The sequence below is a fragment of the Peromyscus eremicus genome, chromosome 3 (genome assembly GCF_949786415.1).
Source record: "Peromyscus eremicus chromosome 3, PerEre_H2_v1, whole genome shotgun sequence".
Taxonomy (NCBI): Eukaryota; Metazoa; Chordata; class Mammalia; order Rodentia; family Cricetidae; genus Peromyscus; species Peromyscus eremicus.
Window position 1 is genome coordinate 51635652 of NC_081418.1, and position 12566 is coordinate 51648217.

The 12566-nt window shown below is 41.5% G+C and overlaps 1 protein-coding gene across 1 annotated transcript in view; it reads left to right on the plus strand.

The window, feature by feature from the left end:
• The window catches only part of Agk (acylglycerol kinase), an 86368-nt gene that overhangs the window by 58619 nt on the left and 15183 nt on the right, over nt 1–12566 (plus strand). The window contains exons 10-11 of the mRNA XM_059257626.1: nt 9604–9683; nt 12234–12291. Of these exons, the coding sequence (XP_059113609.1) occupies nt 9604–9683; nt 12234–12291 (138 nt within the window). The remainder of the gene's footprint in view (nt 1–9603; nt 9684–12233; nt 12292–12566) is intronic.

Genomic DNA, 12566 nt, shown 5'->3' on the forward strand with positions numbered 1-12566 from the left:
CAAACCTAACAACACTACAAAACATACATGGGGGCCAGAGAAAGAGCACTGGCTGTTTTTTAAAGGATCCAGGTTTGGTTCTCAACACGCACATGCGCTCAGAACAAACTACAGTCCCGGGGAATCTGATGCCCCCTTCTGGCCAACGTGGGCACTGCATGTATGTGGCACACAAGCATACAAATACACACATAAATAAAAATAGAACAAAAATAAGAACAGAAGTATAAAGAGAAGACTTTGGCAATGGTGACTTTAGGTGAGAGGTATAAATAGTGTTCACTGTACTGTTTATGATTTTGCTTTTACATTGTTTTCCAAAATAAAAAATAGGGGTGAGGAAGAAATGGTTGATTAGCAATTTCTAATTTTTGGTCAGTATCCTTTTAAAATTCTAGAAAAAAAGATATGCTTATTTAGATAGGAGTTAAGCAAGTATTATTTCTTCATCTAACTTAAAAACAAACAAAACAGAAAACAGCAAATGGCTCGGAAGGCAGAGATGCAGAGTTAAATCATGCTGCAATGGTGAACCCTGTGTGTTTCTCACATCTGACCCGAAGATGTGCCAGCTCCATTCTGGAGAAGCGTTTAGTAGTCACTCATTTTATGATTTTGTAAAACTTTTAAGGATCTATCTACTGTGCCATGATCTCAACTGAAAGTCAATGTTATACTGATTGAGCATCCCTAATCTTAAAATCAAAATGCCAAATGCTCCAAAATTTGAAAACCATGTTTTTGATTTGACATTAGGAATTTTCAACCAATGGTTTTTGCAGATATTCAAAATTTGAGAAACTCCAAAATGGGGAACATTTCTGGCCTTATGCTTTTAGGCAAGGGACACCTAACCCATATGCAGTTTTGTAGTACATCTTTATAATTGGTGAACTATTGTGGAATATTAGTTTAAGATGTGTTACATTCGTTTATGTTGTGGAATATTTGTTTAAAGATACAAAGATGTGTTGCATTCATTTATGTTGCATTTGTTTGACTCTGTAAAGCTGTGTTACTGTGCCGGTCTAAAACACTTGATGGTCTAATAAAGAGCTGAATGGCCAATAGCTAGGCAGAAGAGGGATAGGCAGGGCTGCTAGGAAGAGAGAATAAATAGGAGAAATTTTGGCTGGAGAGAAGAGGGAGAGGATTGAGAAAAAGAGGAGAGGAGGACACCAGGGGTCAGCCACTCAGCCAGCCATGGAGTAAGAAGAAAAGAAAGATACATAGAATAAAGAAAGATAAAAAGCTCAGAGGCAAAACATAGTTAAAGATAAAGGGGATAATTTAAGTTAGAAAAGCTGGCTAGAAATAAGCCAAGCTAAGGTCAGGGATTCATAAGTAAGAATAAGTCTCCGTGTATTTTTGGGGGAGCTGGGTGGCGGGCCCCCAAAAGAGTTAAAAAAATCAACAACAGTGAATTTACAAGTTTACAGCCAAGTCTCCTTTAATTTTTCTTCATGCAGTGATGTCTAGACTTTACATCATGATCTCATTAATCATAATCTAAATTATAATTGATCTTCAGCATATAATACAACTAAGTTGTTTTCACAAAACAGAAGAACTATGATCAAAGGATAACTAGTAGAGATTGTTATCTATAAAGACATTGTTGTAAAATATGATTATTACCAAAGGAGGTGAGTCAGGAGATTTTTTTTAATAACTCAGTGATTTAGTATTTGTTATATATTTATTAGAAGTGATATATTGCAAAGTAAATTGAATTTAGCTGGAAATTCTTGCTGTGCTTGTAAATGTTTCTTGTCTCAACCCCCTTCTCTCACATACTGATTTTGTAAATTGATGTCAGATTTTTTTCACAATCTCTTTATATTAATGACACAGCCCAGGAAGCAGAAAAATTTTAATCAATTCTTAGAAAATGTGGAACAGTAGCTTCTACCCTAGTTTCTGAGAAACCAGTTTAGTTTAATTGATTTTTATTCTTGTCTTATTTCTGAAAATTGCTTTCAGAATGTGAAGAAAAATCTCTAGGCAAAGCTTGATGCCATAAGCATTATAGGCAATGCTCGATGCCAGTCCTTCCTTCCACAAGCACCACAGCCTGTTAACGGGAACTGACGATTCTCCAAAACCACAAGAAATCATGAACTATAATAGTATCTATCGTATTTAGCTTGTTCAGTGTTCAGCATGTGCTCACATCTCATTGAACATTCAATTTGGTGAGAAAGTCAAGATGTGTTTCTTCCTATGGTGTATTAGAAAAGACCACAGGTGGGTAGGCAAGAAACCATGTTGGCTTCATCTTCAGAACATATCCATAGGCCAGCACCTCTTCTTCAGTCTCTTGTTCTCACTCTGGTGACCTTCATCTTACTGCAGAGCTCTCTGACTATGACTTTGCCTCCACATGGCCTGTTTTCAACAACCAGTGTGTGATCACAAGTTAGAGCACATCACTTCTCTGATCAAAGTCCTCAGTAGTGTCTTTTCCTTGAATAAACGCCAAGGTCATTTGTAACGGTAACGCCCGCGTTACTGTCACCCGTTCACCATGTCCGAGCGAGGGGCTGTGGATTAAAAAATAAGGGACAAGAGACAGCGGGTCATTTGCCTCAGCAGAATGCCAAATGCCAAATGCCGTTTATTGAAAGAGGGAGGAAACCTTAAATACAGGCTTACAGCACAGTGGTGGATCCCCGGAGGGCAGAAGTTTGCTACTGAATGTTCTACATTCTTGCATCTAAGCTGTTAACGCCCAATATGCAGGATACACAAATAAGGAACTTCCCTAAAGCATTCAGGAGGATGGATACCGGCAGGGAATTAGAATAGGGAGGACATCTGGTCAAGGTCAGCAAGCAGGCAACGGCTTTACTCAATATGGGAGGAGACCAGGGCCCTACAGGTCCCCCCTTTTTACTAAAAAATGAGCTTCTGACTTAGGTTGCGTGGGACGTCAGCAGGTCACCTTACCCGTCATGGAGACACCTGCCCAGGCCCCGCAAGTGCTCTGTCTTAGGTTGGTGAGCGCCCCCCAAGCATTACCCGTCTCTGAATACTCATTATCATACAGGCTCAACCACGTGAGCTGTAGAGTAAACTGTTGCCAAAGATCTCAAAGTGGCGCTGGGCTTGCAATCTGTGCGACCCAGAAAAGACCAACAGTAGTCCTAACCCACCCATAGCCAGGAGGCTAAAGGCGATTGAGCCACTCCCTTCTTAAACGAGCCTTACTGTAAATTGGAGTCCTTGTAAGGTGGTATCCCATACACAAATGGAACTTGAGTTTAAATAATTTTTGCAACTTTCAAAGCCAATTTAAATGTATAAATGTAGAATTAAATTTATCATGCCCAATAAAATAAAAGACTAACTAACTGTGGTAGCTACTTTTGCTGCCAGGGTCTCCATTGTGCTAGCTGTAGAACCCAATTATGAAATAGCCATCCCAGAAATAGTAGCAGCAGTGGCCACCACTGCTGTAACAGCAACAATGGCAACATCGATGTCCGAGTCTCTTCTGGAGCATGTGAGCATCATCTGTGTCTAACTGCCATGGTCCACTGGCATGGACGCAGCTCCAGGAACACGAACCACCAAGGCCCATTTTTCTTCATCCCAGCACTACTTAGGCTGGCAGATCTGCAAAAGAACAACTAAGAACCATAAAGAAAACAAAAACAAAAACAGCAAACAAGGAGCAGAACTAATGGTCTCATAAATGGCTACATTCAGGCTCACAAATTTTAAGGTGTCTTCAAAAGAGGCTAGATGAATTTCAGGAGGCCAATAGATGTTGCACAGAGCCATTCCTGAAAAGTAGGTACTACACCAGCTTGAAGAGGATTGAAAAATGTGAAAAGGCTTAGCTTGCATGCTACTGTTAACAAATAGAGGTCAGTGACCTTCATGGTTATCCTTAATCTCCAAGGTGTGACACATTCTCAACATTTTTGAGAAAAGGTTACCATACATTACCTTCTGAAGAATCCAACCACATGGCTACACTTCCTAGGCTTACAATAATGTTTGCCAAGGCTGGCCGTATTGGGCTCTCAATCCCCATTGGCATCAGAAGGGGAGAGTTTTTTACGAAGGCCCAATAGGTCTCTGCCATGTCGGGATTCAGCAGCAGCCACAGGGCGCACACAGTGCTCAGGAACCCGAAGAGGAACTTCATTGTCCTGTGGAAAGACACAAACAGATCCCCGGGCCCACACCAACACCGGATCGGGTCCCCTTCAAGTGCCAGTAGAAAGATCCTTCCATCGCACCAGAGGATGATTTGCAACAGGAGCCCTCCAGTGCTTATCTGCAGTGGATACTCCAGCAGAATCCACCAATAAAAAATTTAAAATATATAAAACAAGGGAAAGAGTAGAATGTGGAGAGGAGAGATGAGCCCCTAGCTCCCCCCTTTTTACTTTAGTAATATATGTTTTTAAGGTACGATGGCAGAGTTCTACTATAGCTTGTCCTTGAGGATTATAAGGAATACCAGTCTTATTAACAATAGAAAAGTCTTGGCAGAATTTTGAAAATCCCGTACTGCTGTAGGCGGGACCATTATCAGTTTTTATGCATTTTGGCACGCCCATGTAAGCAAAAGCATGAAGGCAATGATTCTTTACATCCTTAACCGTTTCCCCTGAATGGGCAGAAGCAAAAATTAAAGAAGAATATGTATCAATAGACATATGGACATATTGTAATTTTCCAAAGGAAGGTACGTGTGTGACGTTCATCTGCCACACATGATAGGTAAAAGTCCTCGGGGATTAACTCCCAAATGAGGAACAGGTAAAAATTCAACACAAATAGGACATGATTTAACTATCTGGATGGCTTGTTCCCGGGTTATGCCTGTATGATGACGAAGAGATCCAGCATTAAGATGATAACGTAGATGCAACTGAGTAGCCTTATCAAAGGCAGAACAAACTAATGTGACAGCCACACGAGTAATGGCGTCAGCCCTCTGATTACCTTCACTTAGAGGTCCAGGCAATTGAGTGTGAGCTCTAATATGGCCCACATAAAGGTTATGTGAGCGGGACCATATGAGTCCTTGCACTTGCAATAAATATTCATGAATGGGAGAAATGGATGGTATGTAGGCTGTTGTCTCCAAAGGCATAATGGCATGTGCCACATATTGACTATCAGTATAAATATTTACACTCTCATCAGAAAACATCTGTAAAGCAAGCAACAGTCCCTGTACCTCCACCATCTGGGCAGAAGTGCCCTGAACTTTCATTCTCTTCACTATGTTACCAGAAACTACCACAGCAAAACCATGTGAAGTGCCATCAGTAAATACCACACGGGCCTGAGGAATAGGAGTCATCTGTACTATCTTGGGAAATATAACAGGATGCAATTTAAAAAAAAAATGACACACATCATTGGAGGGGTAGTGAGTATCAAACTGACTCTGCATGGAGCATGTTAATATGGTCCAATCATTATCATTAGCTTGCAACCATGCTATTTGAGACTGGGTGTATGGGGTCACCACAATATCTGGCTCCTTACCAAAAGTTTGAACACTGATCTTGATTCCCTTAAATATAATCTGAGCAATAGCCTGTGGATAAGGAGTGATGTTTTTTGCTGGAGAAGCTGGGGAATGTACCCATAGAATAGAACCTGTTTGCCAAAACGCTCCAGTAGGTGAATGAGAAAAACAAAATATTCATGACCTAAATAATGATAGGGAAAAGACACCTGTAGCTTTTCTGGGGCAATCTGTAAATTAGCCAGGCTAAGAACCTCTTGTAATTTAGAAAAGGCATCAAAAACAAGTTTTTTATCTTTAGCAGCCAATAAAATATCATCCATATGAGTCAATCACAATTAAATGCCAATGTTTAGGAATTGCCATGGGGCAGGCAAACCAGGCTGTGTTGCTCCCATGAGAAGCATGGTATTATTTACAGCTCTAAGATCTTGTAATAGCCGCCATTTTCCTGACTTCTTGTAGAGGCCAGTTGGGATCTCAGGATTCTTGTGAAGTTATAGATATGTCCAGCACCAGAATCCAGTAATCTTTTAATCTCAATCCCATATAATTTTATTTTTAACTTAGGCTGTTTATCATTGATAACTGTTTGTCAAAACACCTTTTTCCTATACTTTCAAAGCCTCCAGTTCTACATATAGGTGCCATTTTGCAATTAAAATAGGAAAGCAATATTAATCGAGCAATTTTATCACCAGCTTCTATTTTCATGGTCCTTTTTACATATACCAATTATAAAAGCATTAAATACAATCTCTACAGGATTAAGAGGTAACTTTAGGTAATACTTCTGAGTATTTTTATAAAATCTTAAAAAGAGGATCCTTTTTTATAGATTCCAAGTAACATTAATGTAAATTGCCAAATATTAACAATGTGGACCAAACAATTTACCTGTATTTTATTTACTGGAAAAATAATTTTGTAACCTCTTTATCAGTAAAAGATTATTATTTATGGGTTTATCTTAGCAACATTATTTAATAAGTTAACAACCCAATCCATTTCAGGTGTTATACTTCTATAGAATTCTAGAAAGCAACTTAAAGAGCAGAGCCAAATTTTCAGTAATGATCAACAGACAAGAGCATACCTAATATATAGTTCACAATTATGAATTCTGTTCCTTAGTTTATTTACCATGAGAATCCAAACATTTATTAAGACAATCAAAAGAACAGAACATCCTTTATACAATGAATAATTAATATCCCTGGAAATTCAACAGCATTGACTTAGCATTCCATGTCTGACCGAAACCATTTTTCACCAGAAGTTGGGCCCGTTTAAACTTTTAGTTGCTAGTCCCTCTCCTGGACTCTGCTGGCTTGGTCCATTCTGTTGGCCTTGTGGCTCCACCTCCTGCTTTGGCATACCTGCCCACCCACTGCTCCGGGCTATCTCACACACTGCTGCTGCAGCATGTGCCTTTGACCACAGCCATACTGGACATGCAACACACACACACACACACACACACACACACACACATTTCTGTTTAAACTTTTAGCGTTAGTCCCTTCCTGGGCCTCTGCTCACTTGGAGCGAGCTGAAGCTGTGGCTTAGCTTTGGCTCCATCCAGTGCCCAGGCTCTAGTGCTGGTGCCCGCCCGGGCCGCGCTCCATTGCAGCTCCACCTCCCACCGGCCTGTACCTGTCTGCCCGCCGCTCTGAGCTATCTTGTGCATGTCCACCACTGCCGCCGCTGGGCGCGCGCCCCGCACACACAAACTCATGTTTAAACTTCCTACTCCCATGAAGGGACTACCTAATGAGTTATTCCCACCATAAGGGAAAAACAGAAAAACATTTCCCATGAAGGGATCCTAAATATTGAATTATTCCCATTCTGAGGGAAAGAAATAAAAAACATTTGAACCAAAATTAAGCAAACAGACAGCAGAACTTCTAACCTCTGGGCTCTCTTGCTGTTCAGCCAGCAGCAAATGAGGCCTACCTGCCGACTCTGTGTAATTCAGATGCTGCCGCTCTGCACTGGCAGGCAGAGAGAGTTCAGAGTTTCAGCTATCCTGAAAATTCTACAATTGGAAAAAGTCTTTTCTTCCTCCATTACCACTGGGAAGAGGCTTCTCTCTTTCCTTCATCCTTCCTCTACAGAGCCCCAATCTTTAGGCCTAGTTTCAAAAAATTTTTCCCCTTTTTTACCGGGAAAATCCTTTTTTCTTGATTAAAATTTTTTCTCCCTTTTCTAACGGGAAATTTCCTTTCCTTCCCTCTTCTCTTTTGGGAAGATTTCCTTTTTTATTTAAAATCTTTAGCTGTCTTGCCCTTTCTTAACTTCGGTGCCTTCCTGCTTCAACAGTCCAATGAACTGACTGTGAGCTAGCTGCACCCGTTTCAATTCACCCTCATCTTTTCTTTTTTCTTTAAATTGCTGGCCAGCCTTACCTTTCGGGTGTCCATCAGCTTGTCCCTTCTTTCTCGGATCTCGGTAACGTCTTGGTAGAATCTCAGTGGGACCTCCATTTGTAACGGTAACGCCCGCGTTACTGTCACCCGTTCACCATGTCCGAGCGAGGGGCTGTGGATTAAAAAATAAGGGACAAGAGACAGCGGGTCATTTGCCTCAGCAGAATGCCAAATGCCAAATGCCGTTTATTGAAAGAGGGAGGAAACCTTAAATACAGGCTTACAGCACAGTGGTGGATCCCCGGAGGGCAGAAGTTTGCTACTGAATGTTCTACATTCTTGCATCTAAGCTGTTAACGCCCAATATGCAGGATACACAAACAAGGAACTTCCCTAAAGCATTCAGGAGGATGGATACCGGCAGGGAATTAGAATAGGGAGGACATCTGGTCAAGGTCAGCAAGCAGGCAACGGCTTTACTCAATATGGGAGGAGACCAGGGCCCTACAGTCATTCAGAGGCCTTTAAGGTCTTTAATCTGGTGCCCCTGGCCTTATCTGGATTGTACTGATTTGGGTCTCTCTTCAAATGACACTCATCAACTGCATCTTCTCTCATCTCCTATATCAACTAGTAGTTTGTCCTCTTAGCAGTATCTTGGAATACTTCTTTTGGTTCCACTGGCCTCTCATCATCCTATTACGGCTTTTCTCTTGTTGAAACCTAGAAGGAGGATTAGCAGAAACTCTGCTTAACTGGCAGGCAGTGTTAGCTCTCCCTGTTGGTTGCTGATGCCTCTGCTAGGCCTCTACTGGGCTCATATGTGAATTTCTTTTTGTGTACCTCCCCATGACATTGTATTTGAGGTTGGAAATCTGTTTTAGCTCTATTTCTTTGAACTCTTTCTTTAGTTCTCAGCCTAAGTACTCCTCGGAGCCTCTTCATACTTGAGTACCTTAGCCCCCGGCCCACAACTCTCAGATGAAGCACTCTCTACTTCACACCCAGAGACAAACATGTCCTTGCTATGCCAGCCAGCCGGTTGCCTCACCCGCACCTCTCTGCTTGCTGTTCTCTCTCACTCTAGTTCCTTCTCCCCATTGCATGTATGAGTACAGAGGATTGAGAAGCCAGCCTGCTGCATGAGCAGGTACACACCAAAGGGGTGAGAGGTCAGTGTCTCCTTCTTGTACAGTTCTCCTGCTTGTGTGCTTCTCTTACAAATTCCCTTGCTTGGCTCTGACACAGTGGAATGATGCTGATGCTGGGATGCAAGGAGCCCTGGATCCCATGAGCACAAGATGCAACATGTTTTCTCCAGGCCAGCAACTTCTAGTGCCAAAGTTCTCCCCTCCATCCCCCACCCGGGTCTTAATCTGAGCTTATATTAGCCATAGCAGGGAATTGGTGGTATGGGAGAATCCAAGTTGGCCCTTCTGTCTTTCAGCAAACTATGGAGTTGTGTGTAGTATTGTACCTCTTAGAATGTGGGGCCTTATATCTATCAATTTTCAGCATTGGAATTCAGCTACCCAGTTTTACAGCTGATATGTCCCCTTGCCAGCAGATTCATGAGATTTAATACAGGTGTGATCATTCAAGCACTCTGACCGTGTGTTCATAGGGCTGATTGCTTTAATACATAAACTGTTTGGTTTGGTGAGAAAAACATTTTCTAGATACTTATGAATTTACTATAGTCACAAAGCTAAATCACCTGTATTTAACTTCCAGGGCGAAAAGGAACAACCTGTGTTTGCAATGACTGGCCTCCGATGGGGATCCTTCAGAGATGCTGGCGTCAAAGTTAGCAAGTAAAGGATTGCTTACTGGGTTATATGTGATGAGTCTTTGAAAGTTTTATTCCATCCTGCTTTTGAGGTTTTAAAATACACTTGTCTGCGAGTAAATCTTCTGGGTCAGGAAGCTGAATTTGGTATTGATAATGAAATAGGAGAAACCAGGTAAGAGTTTGGAGTCTGTAGGCTGAAAGGACAGGGAAGTTCTATAAAGAGAAGGGCATGTCTATTTTGACACATTTAGCTTAGGTTCAAGCTATATAGAAAGAGGAACTGGCATTGCTTATTGTACAGCAACATGCTTAGCTGAACCCCAACGCGTGCTGTCTGCGCCTCGCTCGGCCTTGGGGAGCCCTTACAGTCCTAGTTGGTCAGCAGACTTTATGTGAGCTGTTGTTTGGAAATGTGTGTAGGTGGGCTGCTCCTCTGAAGGGAGAAAGGTGGGTGCCTGGCTTTGCTGACTGGAAGAACAGGCTCAGGAGGAGTGATTAGGGGGCCGACGCTGTCTTTCGTGGGAATAGACTTAGTTTTGGAGACTCATGTGGAATGAAACTTCTGGCTAGGAAAGCGATGTGGAGAGGCAGTGTGGGCCGGCTTCCTGAGGCAGGACTGACGAAGACATCACGTGAGGCTCATTTCATTCCTAGTGAGGTGGCCTCCTCCTTTGCCTTCAGCCCAGGGCTTACAGTTTAGTAGAGATTACTGAGTTATGATTGATTTCATGTACAGCGCTCTCATCAAGAAACCTCTCTTGCAGTTCATGGGCCAGACTGCTAAACTTTCTTCACAGAAATTTCTCACACGTTTCACTCTGTTATCCCTGGTAATGAAATTGCCGACAGTGAAATGTCAGTAGGAAAGTACTGCTCTATCTCATTACACACTACAGTTTTTAATGCTTCACATCTTTTTATTTGCAAGTGTGCCATGGTTATGTTGATGCCACAAATTACCTTGTGTTTGATCTGTCATCTCAGATTCCCACAGCTCCCTGAGAGGAACTGCTTAGCTTTCTCTGAGAAAGTCTGCTCAGAACCAATGGCTTTCCAAAGTGTTCGGATCACCAGTTGGGCACTAACACAGGTCAGCTGTCTTAGGAGTAGCTCATCTACCTGCTCCATATTTTGGCTGGCTTCTGAACAATGCATTCCAAAGTCTGCAGGTGGTCACATAATTCCTTGGCTAGGACTGACTGCTGAGTCACTTTTGGTGTGAAAGAAGAAACATTCCCTTGCCAGCCATAGGAAGACAATAAGCATAGAGTCCAAATTTACTACTGGAAAAGGTGCAAGGAACTGCTGATCCCTTAGAAATAAACCACCTGAACCAGGGTGTTTTTCTAGTTGGCTAATTGGGAAAAGGAATAAACTATAAAGGGCTTCAAAATACCACAAAATATCAAATATCCAAGGCCCTCATTAATACCCTCCCAATGTTAACCTGAATGATAATTTAGAATGGCTACACTTTAGCTGTATCCGACTTCCTTATTCTGGGACTTTGGGCCTAACTTCCTGTCCGTCATCCCTAATGAGCAGTTCTGGATTTCTGTTATTGAGCCTTGCCCTTTGTCTGGCTCTATACCTCTTCCTACCTAAAGTGATTTTCCTCTCTCTTGTATGTGTCTAGATTCAGTTCACTCCCCGTCACTTTCTGCTCCACACTTCTACTTTATCCTGTGTGTTTTATTTCACAGCGTTTTTTTTCTTTTCTTTTTTCTTGACTTTTCTTACCATTAAATAGTGATCAGTTTATACCACGACATATGAAGTCACTTGTTATTTACTAGTATTTAGGGGCTGTTAACTTTCTTAAATCATAGACCCAAAGGCAGGAATTTTACACTGTGCTCTTCTGTATGTTTATACTCCATACATCTTTCTCCATATATGGAATAGGAGCTAAATAAAGGCCTTCTGACATGAATCAGCAGCAGTCAAGTAGCATGTTGGTATCAGAGCTAAATCTAAAGAGTGGCATCTCTATCACTTTCTAATTGCAACCTGGCATCTGCCTCTCTAGTAGCTTTATGCACTAAGCAATATGCAATCAATTTTCACTTGAGACTTAACACTTGGCATATTAAAGCTGTATAACTTGAGTAATGTGAATTATACTGGTTTATGTGAACGTATGTGCATTTTGTGTGAGAGGGGCCTTGGGGTGCAGGATCCAGTCCTGTGTCTTATAACACATTAGGTCCTGCAGTATCTATAATACACCATCTCTTTGTGGGTTCGGTGCTCTCTTCTTGTGGCCCTTTTGAATGTATACTCAACCTATTCTGTGGGTGAAAGTCTGTATTATAATGACTTGTAAATTTGGAGGTCAAAGAGACTTAGGCTATACATCGCTTATTAACTACAAGAATCTTTCTGCCATCTAATTGCATCTTGTTAGGTGTGCCATTAAAATTTAGGTTAAAACTGTATTATGTTATGATACAATCCTTAAGCCCCTAGAGCAGCCAATCATAGGAGAGGTACAGTCCTGATGAACTGATTGTCTTAGATGGTATCTAGAGGACTGGTAGTTCTTTTCATCTTTCATCTTGTTTTTTCTTAGGTACTGGTATCTTGGTCCACTAAAGATCAAAGCAGCCCACTTCTTCAGCACTCTTCAGGTAAGTGCAATTTACAGTGTAGAACCTGTCCTATGTTAATTCGATGTTTCTGTGTGACTTGTATGTTTGAGATAGTAATTCCGTGCTATAGAGCCATATCACATGTTCCAAAACTAAGTGGAGGCATTTGATTTATATAGTTACAAAAAACATTCTTGTTTTGATAGACAAGTACCTTATCTATCTATCTATCTATCCATCCATCCATCCATCCATCCTCATTCTCTGTATGGCCAAGCCCATGTTTATTTGTCTTGGATACTTGCCTTTGCTAC